At 40.8% G+C, this 20871-nt stretch overlaps 2 protein-coding genes across 3 annotated transcripts; both read left to right on the forward strand.

Annotated features, from left to right (window-relative positions):
- Positions 1 to 1172: 1172 nt before the first annotated feature.
- Positions 1173 to 15289, forward strand: RB195_012501 (uncharacterized protein; the record flags this gene model as incomplete). Of its 2 annotated transcripts, XM_064194388.1 has the most annotated exons (19): positions 1173 to 1500; positions 1621 to 1817; positions 1900 to 1967; positions 4050 to 4176; positions 4229 to 4295; positions 6560 to 6642; positions 7000 to 7068; positions 7124 to 7228; positions 7446 to 7592; positions 7647 to 7775; positions 8042 to 8158; positions 8804 to 8923; positions 10994 to 11140; positions 11862 to 11954; positions 12034 to 12118; positions 13188 to 13270; positions 14139 to 14300; positions 14518 to 14682; positions 15140 to 15289. In XM_064194388.1, 19 exons carry the CDS (start codon positions 1173 to 1175, stop codon positions 15287 to 15289), a joined length of 2442 nt encoding a protein of 813 aa, XP_064051971.1. The 2 variants fall into 2 exon arrangements, with proteins under 2 accessions (XP_064051971.1, XP_064051972.1); XM_064194389.1 differs by lacking the exon at positions 1900 to 1967 and having other exon boundaries at positions 4108 to 4176.
- Positions 15290 to 19867: 4578 nt separating this feature from the next.
- On the forward strand, positions 19868 to 20218 carry RB195_012502 (uncharacterized protein; the record flags this gene model as incomplete). Its single annotated transcript, XM_064194390.1, has 1 exon — positions 19868 to 20218. The coding sequence occupies one exon, from the start codon at positions 19868 to 19870 to the stop codon at positions 20216 to 20218; it is 351 nt and encodes a 116-aa protein (XP_064051973.1).
- Positions 20219 to 20871: the final 653 nt, after the last annotated feature.

Consider the following 20871-nt stretch of genomic DNA (forward strand, 5'->3'; position numbering starts at 1 on the left):
TCATCCTTTATTATCACACAGTGGAACCTGAGATCCACCGTAGAACAATTACATATCATACGTGATTCCTTCTCATCCAGGGAACTTTCAAGGTAATTTGTTGTGCTCATAAAATACTACGGATTCTAGCGAGAATCGAGCACAAGTAACACAGTAACACATCGAACTACCGTATTATCGCGTTTTTCTTTTTTCGTTGTTCGTTTTTCCTGTTAGAAAATTCTCCCTTCCGTGCAGGCGCAAATGCAATAAAAAGATAGCCAGAAGTAATTTCCAAATCCATACTTTATTTCCAGCTAAATACATGAAGAGTTGAGTTTTCTTCTGCGAAGCTACCTGTAAAATAAATGCTCTTCTTCTCAAAGCAGAAAAGAGATCTTGCAATTCGTAATTTATATAGCTTCTTTGCCAAACAGCACAATATAAATTCTGATGCAAAAACCAAATATTTCTCCCTACTTTTGGGAATTTCAACCGTTTTTAAGCAATCTTAACAATTTCTTTGGAAGCTCTGAAGGTCTTGATACTGGCTGTTAACCCTTTGTTAGGGCGAGATTTCTGGAAATCAAGCACTAAATTTTTTTTTCTGAAAAAAATGCCGAAGTGGACATGGTAGTGTATTTGCGATGTGTGGTGAGGGTATATATTACCGCATGACTACGACCTCATTACTTATTTTACTCATCTCCATTGTTCACGGATTCCTAATCTCATTTTTTAATAGTCCAACTTTAGTGTTACGGTTTGAGTTTTAAGAGCACAATCATCCTGAACACAAATCTTTTCTTCTCGCCGCATTTCCTGCCACTTTTTTCCGGATGATCTTCTAGAACCTCAGAAGCAGCAGCCCGGTAGACAATTTTAGCATGTCCTTAGTTACAATCGCCGATATCAAGTGGCAGTACTAGTCGTATCAAGCGTCTGCCAGAGGCACCTGATGGCTTTTGATGATGACCCCAAGCAGGATATTATCGTTTGACTTGATATCACTCAAAAATAGGCATCTGGTAAGCGCCGAATGTCCTCAAGTACGACGCGGAGGTGCGCGTCTGCTCACTGAAGGGGCGTGGCCAGCGTGCCCGCGATAGAGGGAGGAGGCGTGGTTGGTAGTAACTTCTTTTGCTATTCCTCGCTACAAGCTTGGTTGCAGCTGTGCATTCCGTTAGCGCACTATGTCGGACAGTGTGAAGAAGCCGAAATCATCATTGTTGATGTATTTGCTGATTGTTGTCAGCGTATTGGTGCTGTTATGTGCCGCTACGATACTGTATCTGGTCGCTGGTAGCCGAACACTAGACGTGCAGCCAACGAATGCTACCAGTTCACCATTGTTCCTTGCCCCTGAAGCGACTCCAACTTCAAATCTCAAAAATTCCATCACTTCCTCAAGCGTCAAAGTAAGCACAACCAAATCACTTCCACGTAGCAAAATCGCTGCCACCACAACGCCAGCGACGCTATCTGCAGGAATGTCACCTACAGCGAAGAAGACTACCACTGGTGGGTTTAGCTTTTTTGGTTTTTGACCTCTAACAGCGTACCTCGTGTAGTGTAATGTTGGTTCTGTCCGATAAATGGCGGCTTCGAGATGAGTTAACACCTTCAGCTGATTTTTTGTAGATGCTCCTGCGACAACTGTCACTTCGACTTCTAGTTCGACGACAGCCACCGCATTTACCACTACATCGCTTTTTGAGTTCACGACAATCGCTTCCACAACGACAGAAGAAGCGGAAGTAAATAGTGACGAACCGCCTATCACTGAAAAAACAATTCAGGAGGTTACTAGTCAGCCACAAACAGACCCAAACGCTGAGGTAAGGACAAGAAATTTTCGTAAACTGTCTGTTAAATTTTAGTAAACTGTTTCGTCGCACAAAAAATGTTATCTTTTCACAGTTGGTTGACAAATGCTCTCTAGTCGTCGCACAAAGTGTCACCTGTCCGAAAACGAGGGATGATGTGATGTGAGTGTCATATTGTTAAAGATAACCAATTGCTGCCGTACGTGTAAATTACCGAGCTGTAAAAGGCCTAATTAAAATGATCAAATGAAAAAATGCTATGCACACTCATTATGTAGTTTAAAAATTTCTCAGTTGTTTCGAAAGATATTTTTGGAATCTGTACGGAAAAAGACGTCAAAAAAACAGCATAATAAGTTGGACTAGTTTTAATACTTGCTACTTCCATTTACCTGTGTTTGAAGTATCGCTCGCTTCAGATACACTCTCTGCTAGGATTTAAGACTTACCCTGCTTATACTCTCTGCTGCCATTTAGGTCTTGCTTTCCATATCAGTGCTTTTCTGGATTGTAGCTGTTGTCGCTTGTTTCCGAATTCCATTAATTCTGTTTCATTACACGTACAGTTTTTCATCCAGTATTCGTTGTGTCTGACTCTTGCCTATAGTTCAATTTCAAGAATTGAAACTCAATTTTTGTAGGTCATACTCGTCATTGTCCTTTCATTTCTTGTCGCTTTAACCCGCGGCACCAGCTTGTGCACCTTTCTTTTACCACTTCTTAAGCCACTTCATTAGTCTATTCTAAGCAAATGTACGCAAGATTGGGCTAGTGGTTGAAATGGGAGTCTAAACTCGCAGATACTCGCTTCTCTCTTCCTGTCCTTCTTTGGAGCTTACTCATTCTTCGTTCTCTTTCCGTTCTACTCTCTCATTATTCCCTTCCATTTGTTACTGCCGTTTTCCGAAGATATTAGAACAGCGGTAATAACAAAACTTCCGGATCTCCTCCTTAAACCCCCACCCTTTATTGTATTTAACTACGTGCTTCTATAGTTTCGCTACATCCACAAATCCATCGTATCCGGTGTAACGCTTTAGTATCATATGTCATCGTTGGTTATCGAAATCATATGTCATCTGCGTTGACATGTGTAGTGTATATCATAAATCGAGGGCGGAAAAGAAAAGAGAAGCTGAAGGTGGCGTGTTGGGTCTAAGGGTAGGCAGCAGATTACCCGCTCGTCTTCTTAAGGCCCCAACCATCACATGTGGTAGCAACGTTGGTGTTTGTAAACAAGTAACATCTGGGTTTTCGCAAACGAATTAAAATGTACTAGCTATTTAGAGAAGGACGCTCAACGCTACTTTAAGCTGCTATGTTGGGCGACTTGATGTGAGGAATCTAAGAGTCAGAGTTCTTACTGACCAGTTTCCTTGTGCTGTATAGGGAACTACACTCATATCTCTTACTAGACAAGATATTATCCAACTTTGTATCTACGTTTGAATGCTGACTTATTCACTGGACACCTTGCATTTATGCTGCTTTTAAGCGGTCAACACTCGAATAGACGGGTTGTGGTGGTAATGGTTTAAGTGAAAGCCAAATTTTCAGAAATTCCAGTGTTTTCTTTACTAATATTATGATAATTGCTATAAATATATTAATATAATTGCCCATTAAAAGTTTTAAAAATGTGTGCTATATTACGAATAGGCAAGAATATACAAAGAATATACTAAACGCGCCTCTAGCAATCAAATTATACAGTCGTACAACTTAATTCACTGATCTTACCATCTTCAACAGCTTTGATCACAAGAAAGACATTTGATTGATTGGCAGCAACCTTACTACATACAAAGATTATTACAATAATTTGGTTCGAGTGAGAACTTTTTGGAAAGCTTCAAGGAAGAAGGAAAACTATATCGCACATCTTACTAACCTACTACCTCGGTCTGTACTACTATGTGTAGATGATAAAATTGTGCTTCTACTTTGTTGCAGTTCTGCTACTTCTCTGCGGCAGTAAAGGTTCGGTTTTTTTCTTGCAACAAAATAGTAGCTGGAAGCACAAAAGCGTTCTAATTGAAGTGATTTTCAACGAAATCTCCTTCTACAACTTGATATTCATCGCCTTCTTAATCCACTAAAAAAAATTAAATGCGCCCGCAACGGGCTGCCATTGTTCTGCTTCGGTAATTTTCGGTCTCTTCATTGAAGCGAACTTTTATAGCACGGATGAGGGGCGAACAATAAACAATTTATTTATGTTTATTCAAAATATTCTATTTAAAGCACACTGCCGCTATCCGCGTTCTCCCCGTTACACTACTCTCTCAACCTGTCCATACAGTCAGTAGTGCCAACAACATTCGAGGGTGATGTACAGATATTTGCCAAAGCTAATGTCGGCGGGAAGCAGGTAAACGGAGGTTGCCGTCAAGTATACTGAACCAGATGTTAGTATTTTTCAGGTTTCACTTAACGTGAACAATCAACTTCGCCATATTGACGATATTCATGTGGTGAATTGTGACAGTGGTATGTTTCTCCCGTATTCTCTCATAGCGTAACATAAGAATTTAGAGCTTACGTGTCTCTGTGGTGGCTTGCGTGAATTGCAATGGTGCGATGTAATTTGTCAATGTCCGCTGATTTCGAGATCTGCGGTCGTTTGACCGCCTGTCATGTCCGCTGTCTCTGGAAATTTGTTGCGAATCGTTGTAAAACATGAGTGGATCAGCCAGGCAACGGTTTTTCACCCCGCCTACAGCAACCCATCATTTCTCCAAAGATAAACAAATGTCAAGAACATAGATCATTGCAATCATACAAAAAAAGCAAAGATGTACTCTGGGGTTACTCTTGGTACTTTGGGATGTAGATTAGTTAAAAAAAATGCCGTGTTTTGCTGCTTTGGGTTTACCCTAAGCAGAAAAGTAGAGAATTGGCTATAACCAACACTTAACCAAAGGCTTACTGTAAGTCTCTTTGTTCATTTTATCTTAGTGGTTATTTGAACTATAACGATAAGTAGGAACACTTTGGCTTTATCATAGGATGTGCAGTCAGAAATTTCAGGAGGCAACTATCTACTGTAACTTGTGCAATTAACCACCAAGTCACACGTAGCGCTGTTTTTAACCAGCAACTTCTAGCTCTCAACATCTACAGAAGACCATAAGCTTCTCGATCCCACTGTTCGTAACTCGTAGTTTGTTTTTAACTTGACAATGCAAGTGGTTGCTACTTAAAAATAGAAAGCTCTTTAGCAACCAAAAATGTTCACTCTATTCTGTTCATTCTTAGTCGACTAACAATCTTATAAGATAGGTTATAAGATAATTCCCTCTTATTAAAGTATGATCGATTTGAAATCAGAAAGTTTGCAAACGATTAGGGAGACAAGCAGCTCACTGAAATATAGAGGTTTTATGGTAAACGTCTAAAAACAGCTCCAGGTAAAAGCATAGCTTTAACTTATTGTATCGTGTTATCGTTTTATTTTCAGTAGTTTCTTTTTAGTAGATGAAACTGCATAGTCGCCTGTTGAATAGGGTTGTACCTGTTCTTTTCCTTGCACATGAGCACACTCACTGATCTCCTTTAGAGAAATTTACAGTTTCAGAATTTTCCACTAAGTTCGTTGATTTTAATGAGCAATCCTCTTTTGTCGCTGTTTTGATTCTTATTTTCGAATTTTCGGTTAGAGAAAAATTTATTTGAATATTGAGATAACAAACTTGCAGATAAGCTAATCAGTGAGATTAATGCGGATCCACGATGGTTAACCCTTTGACTCTACTCCTTTTTGTGTCGAAACGCGGTAGTTCGCAGCGGTAACAGCAGAGAGATGCCGACCAAAGGTGGAAGGGATGCGGCTCGCGTTTCACCCGACCGACGCCTGGTTGACGCTGACTCATTTGCAACACGGCAGCTGTTCGTCCTCGGCTTCTATGCACATTCCGTTTACCATAACACATTTCAAAGAGATAACCTTAGACTGCTTGACATGTCTCACAGAAAAATTTGCGCTAGCAAATCGACGAGATGATATTGGATAGCACAATCTTAGAAGAAGTCGCTGTTGTGTTTTGTTCGATGCTTTATTTTTATCCTCCCAAAGGAGGTATCTTGGATGTGGGTTCAAGACACGTCAGCATTGATTGGGCGCAAAATTCTAAGGTCCTAGTGGTCTTAGGTAGAGAGCGTTTTTAATTTCTCTGTCAAAAGCATCACCCCACGAATCTGAGGTGGTGCAGATTTCAGGTGGAGTATTGTTATAAGGGACAGTAGATTATGGAGAGGAGGGTGATTCCGTCTATTTCTTCCTAATTGCCGTGAAAAACTGCCCTGAAGATGCGGCGCCGCACAAGGCTTTGGCGCTCCAGTCGGACTCCTTATAGAAAAAAGTGCGCCAGAAGGAAGAAATGAATCACCCCCTCTCCATAATCTAGTATCCCGTATACGGATACTTCACCTGGAATCCGTACCACCTCAGGTTCGTGGAGTGATGCATTTAGTTGAGGAAGTAGAAGGATAACTTGCTTTTTGTTCTCTCCCAAGATGACTCATCTATAATTTCGAACATATGGCCGGCAACCGATTAAAAGGTTTTACGACACGGATGGAAAATCATTGTTGGGGTAAATCTCCGAACGCTACAGTCCTTTATAGCGCTGCGAGTACTTTCTTAAAAAAGTTTCTGTTTCTCTCGTGAACGAACCATTTACTGATGAAACACTCGTAAAGGAAGCTTAACAACGAGAAAACTGTGAAAGCGACACAAAAAGCCAACATTTCAGGAGAAACATTGTGTGTGGCAAAGACTGTGTTCGACCAACATGAGCAGCTCCTCTCGTTGATTTTGTTCGACACTGTAGAAGCGGTTCGTTTTGCATAAATTGCTGGAATTTTCTGCAGAGGAAGAAATACTAGCAGCTGCTGCTACAACTTTTCGAATTTGCTCTCCTTTTCCTTCTTTTTTTTTTGATGGCAATTACTATTACTAATTATTTTACTAAATAGTTTAGAAGTGCTCCTACTTTCATCCTATGAATGGAAAGAATTTTCAAATTTTCAATCATTTCAATTTCATTTTCAATATTTTGCCTTTCTCTAAGGATCTCTAGATAAGCTACAAGACAATCGTGTCCGTAAGAAATCATTTGGAATTTCTAAATTCTTTCGCAATCCGTGATTTACAGCTCATCACGGCAAAGTGCATTCGAAATTGTGTATTTAGGGCACCAATCTTCGCATAGATGTTTTGAAGTTCACTTCAGTGGACAATAGAGATATCACCTATTCCCAGGTACAACACATATGTCTCATTCTCTCTTAACTGATTTATTGTTTTACCAGTCCAGATTGCTCCTCGTTGGAATAGAAACGCTCCGACCATGGTGGGTTCACTGCTGACATACGGTTCAGCTAAGAAGATCTTTCCTGTGATGGAGGTTCCGGCCCAAAAGGTGCTACAATTCATTGATACACGATAACTACTCTCACAGTAAACATTCTCATTCGCATGTTATGTGTTTGTTATTATTTTTCTACATCTCTCCTTTCCTATGCTTGTCATTTCCTCTTGTTTGCTGCCATTTTTGTACTTTTCAAAAATTTTCAAAAGTCTAAATTTGCGAATTTTCATACGCGTCGCCGTGGTTTTCAGAAATTTGTCCTTTTCAGACATCTTTTGATTTGTGCATACGGTTTACTCCGACCGGACACGTTCGATCAAACGCAGCCACAAAAACTGTGGTGGACGGACAAACATGTTTCGAGAAGACTTTCCCACTCTCCACTCATCAAATAGCTTTCTCGGCTTTTGAAAAGGTGAAAAAAAAACAGATTCTGACTTATCAGACATCAGATCCATGATAATTTCAGGCAGAGACGTTGATTTATAACCGCACAGCTCTGGATGGCGTCTATATCCCAGCCGTTGAGATTGTCTTCTCGCTGAACAGGAATTTTAAACGTGAAAAACATGAGTGGATTTACAACGAGGCCACAAAGGTGTGTATAGGAAGTACGCGACTAAAAAAAATCAATAATTTTGCGTAAGTTTAGCTATGTCTAAACGATCAGTTCAAGTGACTTGACTCGTTATTAAAGAAGTAAACAAAGCTTCTAGGAAATTTCTTGGAAAAGTTAGAAATGTTAGATATGGTTAAAAAGCGTTGAGGCAGAAAATCAGCCATTCTTCTGTCTGATAGAAAAAAGGAGAAATTTGTTCGTTAATGATTATTTGCGAAATGATAAAGAACTCTGTGAAATTATAGGTGATTTCGCTAATGACGCAGTGGACGAGTTTTCCATATCCCCTCGGTGCACTAAAAATCTTCTCGGCTCCAATTCGAGCATCATCTCATTCTGCTTTAGGACTAATCACTTTACAGGTATGTGTGGTTTTTTGCGTGATTTCAAGTTTTCGTTGCAAATTTGTCCGAAATGATTTCTTACCGCAGTGTAGCTGAATATCGACGAAGTATGGATTGCATGGAAACAGATTCCTTAAAGAGAAAGGTTACTGACCAGTAACAAAACTTTTTAAATTTTAGCAAGTCATCATTTTCAGAAAAAAAAGATAAAGATAGATAATGTACCAACATATACAAGAAAACCGATAAGATTATCATTTACTAAGACCTTATATAAATTGTCGTACCACCATATGTCCATTTTTGGATGATATCTCGTTGAAACAAGAGATAACCGTACTCCCAGCCATCAATTAAATAGAAATGGCTTTTTTTCTTTTGTGGATTACCTTTCCAATGGATGAGGTACACTGATAGATCCCTGAGGAAGAGAAATATCAGGATCAATTTAGAAATATTTGGTAACGATCGTCCCGTTGGATATCAACTTTTCTTCTCTCTTTCTTTCAAAAATCTAAAAGTAGTATCGCTTGTGAAGCATAAGTAATGCAGCATCTTTTCTGTGGTTCTTCGCAACTGCGGGTCTGAATATTCTTGTAGTATATGTTAGCTATAGGTGTTTTTCGACTATTGGGTCAAAACCATTTTCTCCATTTTTTACAGGATCGTCTCATCGAACATCCCTCGTATACCTTAGCACATGTCTCTGTGATCCAGTCAGTGATCCAGCAATGGCTTTCTGGGATCGTCTCCATGTCAAGCATTGATGAGTCTTGTTTTGTGGTCAGTCTGCCAACTTTTCTGTACCACCCCTTCACCTCATATGCTTTTGGAGAAGCCGTGTCAAATTCTTTTAGAGAAATCTCAGCGCGCAGTGCACTTACGGTTGTTTACGCCTGGCAGGAAAGTGATTGTAATAAGCGCCGATATGATGCATCGGATTTCGCATAATCTTCTATCCAATACTTCACGACAACTGTCTCCCCTCGGTGGTTATCCGAAAAGCACACAGGGGCAGGTGACCTCGCGGCGAAAATAGAAATTGCTTGCCTAAGTGGAGTTTTAGACCCCAAATAAGAACAGTACAGGTGTCATTTAACTTAACACCTCAACTTACAATACGTGCATTTACACATGATATTTCATTAGAATTAACGACATCGGTAATGCCATCCATCTGTGATATAAAAACAGCTGCTTTTTCATTCATCTATTTCTTTTCGCGCGCACCTATGGAGTACTGATAGTTTCTGATGAGGAATAAATAATTCTTACAGCGCTGCTTGCAAGTGCAATGCAAGCGGGAACACGCAATAAGTGCAAAATGTACAAATATTGACATAATCACATGATCAATCTGAAGTGGTTATTTGGGCGGAAGTAGATATAGAGTAAGCATACGTAATAATCTGCCGGAATGCTATAGGTACGGGTCAGCGTTCAGAGGAGCAACAATATTGATGTCGCCGATGTCTGGCTGAATAACTGCTTAGCCTTGTGATCGGTAACTCTATGGTGCTCACGGGCGAAATAAGTGCAATCCAAGTAAAGTTTTTATTGTTAAGATAAGCAGTTAAGATAGGCGGATATTCTGAAATACTAATCGGGAAAATGCGTAGATGGCCAACTAAAACTTAGACCTAGAATTTTTCACACCAGTTCAGAACAGCCGGACAGTTCAACTTCCAGTTGCGTCATAGTAAAATAATACTACTTTGAACAAGGTACTCGGACTTCCGTAAGTTTATGGAAAAGTTACTGCTAGAACTCGGGGACCAGGTTTACTACATCAGCACCGGTTGGAATGCAACGATCAGGAGGTAAATTGTGAGAAATTGTCTCGACTAGACAATCCACATGTTTTATATAGTTTCCAAGCGGCTAAGTTCGGCAGCTGTAATTAATCGTGAGTACGCTTGCCGAAGGTAATCAGATGAATAGGAATCATCTAGAAAATAATATTCCCCTTGCATCCGTTCGTCATGGTTTCATATTTCATATTTCTTAAACTTCATATTTTATTCTCAACATGTCCTAAAATCCAACCAAGTTAACGAGGTCTGGTAAGGAAAACGCTGGATAAAAGTGAGAAAAGAAAACATGAAAAAGAAACTGCGTGCTCTGCGTTTTTCATCTAGACACACTCCAAAAGATCTAAGACGTGTGTTTAGATACTTTGATCTCTGTGACCATTTATCCCTACAAATGTCCAGAAAAAATGCTGACCGCCATCTTCCTAGAGCACATTTTGTGAATTTTCAGCAAAACGTGGTATTTTGCATGCATTTTGTTGTTATCAGAGTAGTGAATGTAATAACTCTAAGAAAGCCTCGAAATCACTGATACTTAGAAAGAATCTACGGGAATTCCTGAAGATCAATTTGTAAGGAAACTCAGCAAGCACTGATTAGTTCCTGTGATCACAAGCGTCAATCGAACGACCCGTTTTTACGGCACTTATTGAGCGCCATGGACACTCAAAAAGTGGCCATAGCACTCAATAAACGTCATAAAAATGGTCATATTCATTGTGTATGTAAATGAAGCCGCACCGGGATCTGCTCGTTCAAGTGGCGGTCCTTCCTATCAACGCCCGGGCAGAGGGCGAGACGCTAACGTCTGGTGTACAGGGGCGCATTGCAGAATGGCGCAATTCGCCTTTCATGACACGACCTGCCATAACAGATCGCGCTCAACTGCGAACATTTGTTACCGGGGCAGCAACAGGCGGACGCGGAAAAAAAAAACACAGGATGGGTAGGGATGAGGATCACTGTAGAAGAGCTACTTTTTATTTCAAAAAGAATTCCATTGAAAAAAGAAGATAGAGGAAAATCCAAATACGTTTTTCAGGAATCGCTAACCACGTATTTGGAATGGAAAGTGAATGAGCAGCTAGAAATCGTGAACAAAACGCGTGCCGCCGAGATAGAGACGATCCGACCGAAGGATTTAACTGCTGAAGGCCGTGATGATACAAGAGTGCTGCGATCTTTGGAGGTGTGCTTTGAAAACTTTCAATGTAGCAGGAAATCAGGCCAGATTTCTTATTGATCACTGTTCAGTCATTTACTGTTCACTGCAAGAACAGAATTCATGCAAATTGTCTATTCATAAAAAAGTTTACTGGAGTGGAAAGAGATTTCTAACTTCCTTCAAAGATAGGACTGTCTTCTAGTTGGTTAGAATTTCCCAAACTTTGGTTGATCTTGAATGAAGGTACACGACTGACTTACAGACGCAACATAAGTGGAGAAGTGTGAAGAATCCATAAGAAGAATTTCATTACCACTTCTAGAATTTTTTTTTGCAAAATTTCTAGTACTTGTAGGAATTTTCGATCTATTCGAAAACATTACTCCAAATTTCTACTCTTTTTCTATCTTCGTCCAAAAATTCCTTATTTCCTAATGATTTTCGCTTACCAAATGAATATTTTTACGAATTCTCTTTCTCATATGCGGTTTTTTTAAGCGTTGCTATTGCCAATTGTTGTTTTAAGCGCATTTTTCAAATCGGGATCTTATTCTTAGTGGTTTAAACCCAATTTGAGTTCATCTTCTTTGATTTTTGTTGGTAGATTTCCAATTTTGAAGGTATCGGAGGAAGTATTTTAAACTTCCCCTCTAAGAAAATATGGACGGTGAAGCGCTGGTTAAAAATGAGCGTTGATTCTGGTCTGGTGAAAAAACCGTTAAATTTTCTAAAATTCAACTTTTAGACGATGCAATCTTGTCCGGAACGATTTGTATCTATTTTCTACACTCTCGACGAGACGTTTGGCCAAGATACCGTGATCAATATGTTGAGGCTTGTCAGTTAATTTTTCGTTCGCCATTAATATGAAACCGTAAAGGTCTTCTTTCCATATATTAGAGTTGCTGGGCGTTTAGATATTCCTTAAATTCGCCTACTCGTCGACGAGTATCTCGGATTGGCAGCAAGCAGTTGTGGAAGCCACCGGAAATCATTACGCAGGTGAGCTGCTGCCTTTCACTCACGACAAGCTTTTTGATGCTAGTAGGAATAATTCGGAAAATTTGCAAAAGTATCCATAACTCAAAGGCATCACCCACAAATCTGAGGTGATACGGATTTCAGGTGGAGTATTCGTATACGGGGTCGTAGATTATGGAGAGAATGGTGATTCCGTCCATTTCTCCCTAATTGCCGTAAAAAACGGGCCGGAAGAGACGGCTTCGAGCGCTGCGGTGCGCTATTTTCTACATCGAGTTCGATTGGAGCGCGCCAGTATTGTGGACGCGCAGCATCTTCCGGACCGTTTTTTGCGGCAATTAGGAAGAAATGGACGGAATCACTACTCTCCATAATCTACGACCCGTATACGAATACTACACCTGAAATCCGTACCACCTCAGATTCGTGGGGTGATGCCTTTAAGACCACAAATCCCGTTCGAAAAACGCAGCATGGTAAATTAGGCTGCCCGCAGAGTTCGGAGCCGCGCGGGCGCGCGGTGTGGCGGTTCTGCCCAAAACCGCGGAGGCGGCAAACCGCGCACGCACGCGGCTCTAAACTCTGGGGGCAGGCTTGAGCTACAACGCGTCTGCCAAAATTCAACTATGTTTGATTAATCCACTTGATTTTCACAGTGATACTGTAGTTTCTTGGGGCGGGTGTGGTGTAGCGGTTAGAGGTTCCGCTTCCTGCACGATCGATCGGAGGTTCGAATCCGGCCCTAGTGCTCACCAAGCCTTTCATCCCTCAGGGGTCGATAAATTGGTACCAGACTTGTCTGGGAGGATAAAAGCACTGACTTGACACATCGGCTAGCCACCGCAAGTCATTGTATAGGCCAGATACACGTTCGTAAACCTCAAACGATTCTGAATTGAAGTGAACGTGGGGGCGCATCCCAAGCGGATTGACTAACGCCAGAAACTTTATCCTTTATCCTTTAACTGTAGTTTCTTGAATATGTACTGCATCTTCCGCTTAATTCTAGCTATGTTCCATGAGGTCGAAAGAGGCGGTTGCCAGTCATACCGCGAATTTTGACAGAGAGTACCTCCTATCTTTTTTTAAGGACAAATGCTTTCCGAGTGGTTCTCACGAAAGACTCGTCCAATTCTACATCTACATGTGATGGCACAAGCTCTGCAATTTGAGGTGAGGACATGTTGTATGTGCAGAGCCAACTTGTTTGCTAAATTTGCTTCGGGTGTGGAAATCCAATGAATTCGACAGTTTCGGTGTTTTTTTACAAAGCGTTTCACCTTCTGCTTTTTGCGGTTTTTGCAGTTATTGAAGGTGGTCCTAAAACTGTTCATGAAATTGGTTCTGTGTATACATCGTATGGACTAGGAAAATTTGAGAAAAAAAAAAGAAAAAAGAAAAAAGATACGGAAGAAACAAACGAAAAACAATACTAGTCATCAAAAAAATATCTAGAGATGGGTGGAAAACTTTAAAAACAAAGGAGGGAATAACAACAAAGAGTACACTGATTAAAATTGAGAGAGTATACAACGACAAACACCACTGACTAATCTGCTGTAGTATTTTTTTGTGTCAAGAAAATGGGAAGGAATGAATCCTCCCATAACACCTGATAATTGCTGGACTTGGTAGGTGATCCGTCTTTGATGTCGATCTTCTTACTTTTGAAGCGATAAGACCAACGGCGGAATGAGCTTTCAAGCATTGTTTTTTCTCTAAACATAGTGGAGATCCTCTGTTTTTTTCTACTTCGTTCTCCACTTAAAAATTTAAAAAAACCAACAAAATTAAAATATCGGAGCATAACACTTTGTAAAGCAACGAATTCCTTCTCAGAAAAGGCAAAAGGTAAGGTATGTTGCCAGGCTTTCACCTCTCTTTGCACTTTTAACATAGAAAAAACCTTATTCTTATTGTTAAAGACATTACTACGAGGTTCTTGTCCATACCACATAGTGTAGAATTAAGCCTCGAGAAGATATGTTTCTTGTCAGTGTTAGCTTTAATATATGCTAAAGATGTGCAATAATATTTCCAGCAAATGACCGATGAGCTGTGGACAGTACCTGTGGAAGTGGCAGGATCGTCGGGCGTACAACTAGTAGCAGTGACCGATAAGTCTGTGGTGATACCGTACTCCTCACACGATTACGTCATCGCTGATCCTCGACGGAAATCCACTGCTATGATTGTTCATGATGTAAGATTAGAGCCTGTTACCATATCTTGTTCGCAATTATTCTCCCTTTCTGGAAGAGCAGTCTACGAAGTTTGCTTGTGGTGTGAAAAAATACCACCATAGATACACTTTGTTTGGTTGATTGTTGTTGTTCTTGAGGATACAGAAGCATACTGTAGCACGTCATAGTTAACTATACAGAAGCATACTGTAGCACGTCATAATTAACTATTTGCAGGTGGACTCCTATGTCCGAATGATCCGGTGCTGGGATGACTCACGTTGTCCCGCTTCCCAATCAGGTCTACGAGGAATAGTGAGGGACCTGGCTGCAGTTCTCCTCACAAACAAGCTACCAGCACCACAAATTTCGGACATACCGAAGTGGAAGGCGGTTTTCAAAGTGAGTGTGGCGCTACTAGCTCAATATTTGACAGTTACTGCTTAATAGTTTAGTCTTTTACGGAAAAACAAAGACAATCGGTGATTGTTTTTCATGTTCGACAATTAGCAACGTCCTGATTTCTAGGTCACTGTACATGAGAGATCCACACACTTACAGTCAGCTTTTAACGAACGAAAGCTCATTTTATTTGTCAAAAAGCTGACATTTCGCTAGAACAGTACAAAATTGACCCGCCCACTAAATATTCTTATATGATGTTGACTAAGAGTTTTCTTCACTAGAAAAATTCCATCCACTGTATGCAAAAATTGGCTCATGGTTAGTATTTCGAATGTTCCTCGTAGGGTATTAGCGGACAAATGCGAAGTTACCTCTTGATGTAAGCACAGCAGCTGACAAAAGCAAGGCTAAATTTTAGAAGATGGATCTAATTTTAAAAAACTCATCATTTCAGTTCGCACAAATCCACCGCATCTTTGACGGCAACGCTGCATGCTGTGCTGAATACGCAATTTCACGGACAGCAGACATCGCTTGCACGTGGGTGATACGAGACACATGTCAAAAGATCTCCTTGATCAACGCTGTGGCGGCCGGTGCTTAACCGTTTCCGAAAACTCTTACAATCACCTCGTCGACGCATTGTATAGTTTTTCTGCGTCTCTGCTCGCAACTGGTCTCGTTCTTTGGATATTTGCCCTTGCCAATTTTCGGAAAGTATCGTTCTACGTTCTTCTTAGAAAACTCCTCACTCATATATCAAAATATCATCGCCTTTATCTGTTTTGTGACGAAGGAATGTGACTTTTCAAGAGGGAACTAATGAAATGCGCTCACCAGTCACGCCTCTCGTCCATTATTTTCGCACAGACTTCAAGGAATGGAATCTCTCATGAGCGACGCCAAAAATGACACGTAAGATGTCATTTCATCACCCAGTCCTCTAATAGAAGTGGTCACCCAATGAGAACGATCTTTACAATATTTCAATTAGATGTAATGGTCGAGAACTGGTCAGAGATCCTGATCTTGGTGAGAATTTGGCGAGATTTTACGTTGCCCATTGTGCCTTCTAATACGGTTGTATGCATGTTTTTCTCATTTTTTCTTGTGACTGAATGTATTTGTTTGTCAACCAAAACTTCTATAAACGTACGACGATTCTTACACATAGCGCTTCTAAAAAAGAGTGTGGCCTCAGAATGATCGACGATTAAGGCGGAAAACAAATTGGAGCCATGAATTGCTATAAATGTCTAGAGAATACTGGTAAAAAGCAAAACTAAGAACACTACGCATCAAGTAAAAAAAAAAACGAAAAGAATGACACCCCTGTTTGAGGAGCCGTTTAACATTAAGAGTGACTAATATTAAGAAACCTATATTGTTTTTGTCATGAGCACAACTCAGCCGTTCCTAAAAATTTAAAATTTATTTTTGGACGCATCTGTTTTTCCAAAATTTTGAAGAGTATCGTAGGAGTACACTCGGTTGTGGCGGTACAACTAATCACTTTCAAGAAATGTCTTCATTTCATTTGTCTTTCAGTTCATGCTCAGCGGTTTGGTTTTTTTTTCATCAATTTAAACGAATTACGAAGCAAAAGTAGTAATGAGGTCGATTGTGAAATTCCGGGGTGTGCTTTAGGAAGCAGACTTAAATTTACTTAGAGTGGATTACGTAGACTGACTTGACATCCACTGAAGACGACCGCACCTCACATTTGTACTCCCGTATTACCGGCTTTTCAAATGTTGAAATTTTTGTGAACCGCACCAGACACTAGCTATGAACGTCACGAGTCAAGCGGCCAGAACCTTTATCACACCTAATTGGGGAGGTGTCTTCGGAATCCTAGAAACAAGCAAATTGTTTATCGTTGACATCATCATGCATGAACGACAATGTCGTCATTTACTCGTCCTGAAATTGGCATGCACACCCACACTGTCGTCCTCAATGATAATAAATTGCATACACACCGTTTTCGGCAGTGCTTAGCTCTCCGCGCATCGCATGTTGTCTCGTCACACCCATTTTTCCGAGTTTTCTGTCACAGTGGACGTGCTCAATGATGAATTTAATTTGAGTCTTTCATTTCCGTTAATTTTCCTATCGAGTCTCATGCGTAGGCGTAGCAGATCCGGGAGGGCGGAATGACCTACTACGCCGAGGATTAGTCCAGAGCCCACTGGGAAGAATTTTGTGCTATTGCAATTCTTTAATAAGATTCCACACTGAGCAGTTGGAGGTTTTCTCATGGAATTTTTTACTTCGTAGTAGAACTGGTTAGAATTATAAGAACTGCTCACTTTTTCTCTTATTTTTCCTATACATTCTTTTCTCTTTTCTGTGCTAACTTTTAGTCAGATTCATTTTCAAGCGCTAAGAAAATAGTAAAGCAATGAGATTCCTATTTAATTTTATGGCCTTGCATATCTACGTTAAGCATACTCACGAGAACTCTCAGGTTTTATGTGAATAAATAACATAGCCGATATGAATTATGTTTGCAATAATACCAGGCTGAATCATAGGGTTAATGACTCCCCAAAAATATTAAATTAATTAAGGTAGTCGCTTATTCGAAAGAGTCGAGATTTATGGTCACACCAGCCTTGATGATAGCTTGTTAATTAAGATAGTTTGTTAATTAAGTGTTGAGCACTTTGAGATACAATATCCAAGACAGCGATCGGTGGCCGATATTTTCAACTTCGGTCCCTTTTCTGTAGGCTACAATAATGATTTCTTTCCTAAATATGCAGAGCGAATATTGGATTCAAAGAAATATTTCTTATTATATTCCAAGAGAGGAATGATTTCCTGTGCAGCTTATTTAACTATTGAACAGTTGTTGCATAGGTGTAATTGAGTTCATGAGTAGCTTCCCAGTTTTCTCTGTCGGCATAGTGGAAGTCAGTCTGTAGCGTGGAACTTTAATTTTAGCATGAAAAAGTTTACAACGATTTCTGCAATTAATGAACTTCATCCATTTGTCGGTCTATGCGACTTTTGCATCTATACTCTCTCGGTGGTCAGCTGAATATTGATAGGATTGACATTTGACTTAATCGGTAGTCTGATATTATCGCCTGGCGCGACTGCCCGCATGTTCGTCGAGCTGCTTGAACATGGCTCTGCTCAACTGTCTCGATCTTCTGCGAGAGCTTGCACAGAACCAAACCATTCAATTCTATTCTATTCCATATACTGCGTAACCTTACGTCTCGCCTGAAATGCCTATCCACGACGAGTATCTTTCGGTACTCTGTCACCACCTCAGTCCATAACTTCCGCTTTCTGCGAGATGTCCTCTTCCAGCTTGAACCCGACAAACTCCTCAGAATTCGCTGAACAAGGTAATTTGATAGTCTCTTTAATATCGAAAGTGGCTACAGAAGGTCGTCTTCGCTTACTTGGGGGCGATAAAGTTAAAGTTAAAGTTTCTGGCGTTAATCAATCCGCTTGGGATGCGCCCCCACGTTCACTTCAATTCAGAATCGTTTGAGGTTTACGAACGTGTATCTGGCCTTTACAATGACTTGCGGTGGCTAGCCGATGTGTCAAGTCAGTGCTTTTATCCTCCCAGACAAGTCTGGTACCAATTAATCGACCTCGGAGGGATGAAAGGCTTGGTGAGCACTAGGGCGGATTCGAACCTCCGATCGATCGTGCAGGAAGCGGAACCTCTAACCGCTACACCACACCCGCTCTTTGGGGACGATATATATATATATATATATATCGTTTCCAAGCAAGCGAAGACGACCTTCTGTAGCCACTTTCGGTGGCTGTGCAAGATGTTGATATCTTCCACGTCCGTCAATACACCACATCTATTCCATCGTAAAGGTCTTCATTGTGGCATACCTTAGGCCAAACGTGGCCAAGCAGCCCTCTAAGTTGTTAAGTTCTAAGTTGCTTCCTTTTCGTGCAATCAAGTCTCTTTATCACAGCTCACGATGGGGCGAATTGTGGATAAGTAGACTCGCAGCTTGACTTCGTTGGAGATGGGGATCGACCACAGATACTTCTTTAATGAGTTGAATGGAAAAGCGATCTTAGCGCTTCTTTGCCGAATATCTTCCTTGTAGGTGTTGTTATTCTTCAAGGTACACCACTGATAACAGAACTCATCGACGACATTGATCGGTTGTCCGTCCCCCCTGATTTCCGTTCGAGGACTCGAGGAGACCCATGTCTATTTGCACGCATCAGGTTAACTGTACTGGCTTCGAATACCGCTGCCAGATTTCCTAACCATGATCACCTGGTCAACCTGGTCTGATCTGGTAGATTGGGCAGCACGACAGCCAGCTTGCTCGTCGCGCGTTATCGCGGAGTCCACTTATTAAGATAGAAAAACATCTAAATCATCCCAAACTTCGCAGCGATCATCCATTTGGGATGGTTGTGTTTTGTCGCACAAACCCAACATTTTGGATAGCGGACAAAACCTCAAAATTAAGCAAAAAACCGAAATGCACTCTCCTAACGAGCTGGTTTTGTCCCACGGTCCTTGCGTTCTTTGACGTATGGGATATAGTATACATAGTGCGTTACTACTGGCTCCCTAGTTATTACTAGCGCAAAAATCCTATTGCACGGTAGTTGGCTATCATCACGGCTGCACGTCTCTTGAGACAATACCGACAATTTCGTAATTCTCTGATGCGGTTCTTACTCTACTCTCGTGTTGAATTGTGACTTGTGTTGTGGTTAGATGTCTGGAAGCGTACATAGCATATGTTTTCCGCTAAGAGGTCCGCTGTGGCGGCAGGTCGATGGTTCGAAACCGCTGTAGGGCCAACCAAGCCTCTCATCTCTTCGGGATCGATGAATTGGTACCTACCTTGTCTGGGAGAATAAACACGCTGACTTGGTACATCGACTTCCTCGCGCAAGTAAATGAATATGCCAACACTCGTTCCATAACCTCGACAACTACGAACTGCAGTAGAAACGCGTTGGCCATTGCTAGTGGATGGATACGCCAGATATTTTATCCTTGGTCCTGTTTATCACTCAGTTGTATGTGTGGTGGCTAAGCCAGGTGAGAAGCAAAAAGCCCATGTACTTTCTGTTTGCGACACCAATCAAGTGTTCGAGCTCAGATTGAATTCTAGTGTACCTTTTATTAAGAATTATTTTTGTTTCTCGGTTCTCCAGACTCATTTTAATGCGACCTTCACTCTCCACTGTAAAAAATACCTTAAGATTTGCTAGCGACCACGTTGTTGTATCCTTCAAAAAGAAGTCTTGGCCTGGTGGCAGATCTGGCACCGCCAAAGCACCTGCTAATGAGTTGGCATTTGTTACACCCTTCTACCGTACTGTCTGCCGACTTTCTGTGCGAAGAAAAACGATGCGAGAAACGTACGAAACAGATGGTGATCAGGTGTTGCGAATAGGATCGGTAGTTTTCGTGACACTTCATCAGCTACTGCTGGTGATTTTCATCAGGAATATTTCTATGCCACTTTCTGACAGCATAGAGGACTTCACTTCAGTGACCAGCGAGGCACCATAAAGCTTCAGGTGAAGGTGTCTGTGTCTTCACTGCTTTTGTATTTTACTGTATGTGTTATCGTTTCTTCCAACACATATTCTATAGTTCATTCTTGTTGCGATCGCATTTGGAGATCATCTACGGGCTTTTTGATCTCTACAAAACGAGATCAATAGTGTTAGCCATTTTCTCGCGTCCAAATTTCTGCTATTCCCAACCCATATATTCAAAATAACAGCACATATAGAAAACATCATTTTGCATGTACTGCCGGGCTTCTTATTGATGATTTTTTATGTGTGCATAGTTTGGAAAATTTTAAGGTAGATCGGGAACTGTTTTATGCAACAATAAATCAGATCTTGATGTTTCCTCCATAATCGTAATTGGAAGGCTAAACCTGCAATTTTGTTTCGGTACATGGATTATTGCTTTCGCCAACCACGTTGTTATGAACAAATGTTCTGATTTGTTAGTCGGCAGTCCGACCACACAAAATTTCCAAAAGAAAAGCTGGCCAGTGGTTTGATTTGGGCCATGGATTGGTTTACTTTCTTGTAGGTCTTTATAGTAGAACGGGGAGGATAAAGTGACAAAGCATGTGGTATTGATCAATGTTTGCTTCTACTCATTTGACTCTAACTCAGAATCATTTGGGGTTTATGAACGCGTGT

The sequence above is a fragment of the Necator americanus genome, chromosome III (genome assembly GCF_031761385.1).
Source record: "Necator americanus strain Aroian chromosome III, whole genome shotgun sequence".
NCBI lineage: Eukaryota > Metazoa > Nematoda > Chromadorea > Rhabditida > Ancylostomatidae > Necator > Necator americanus.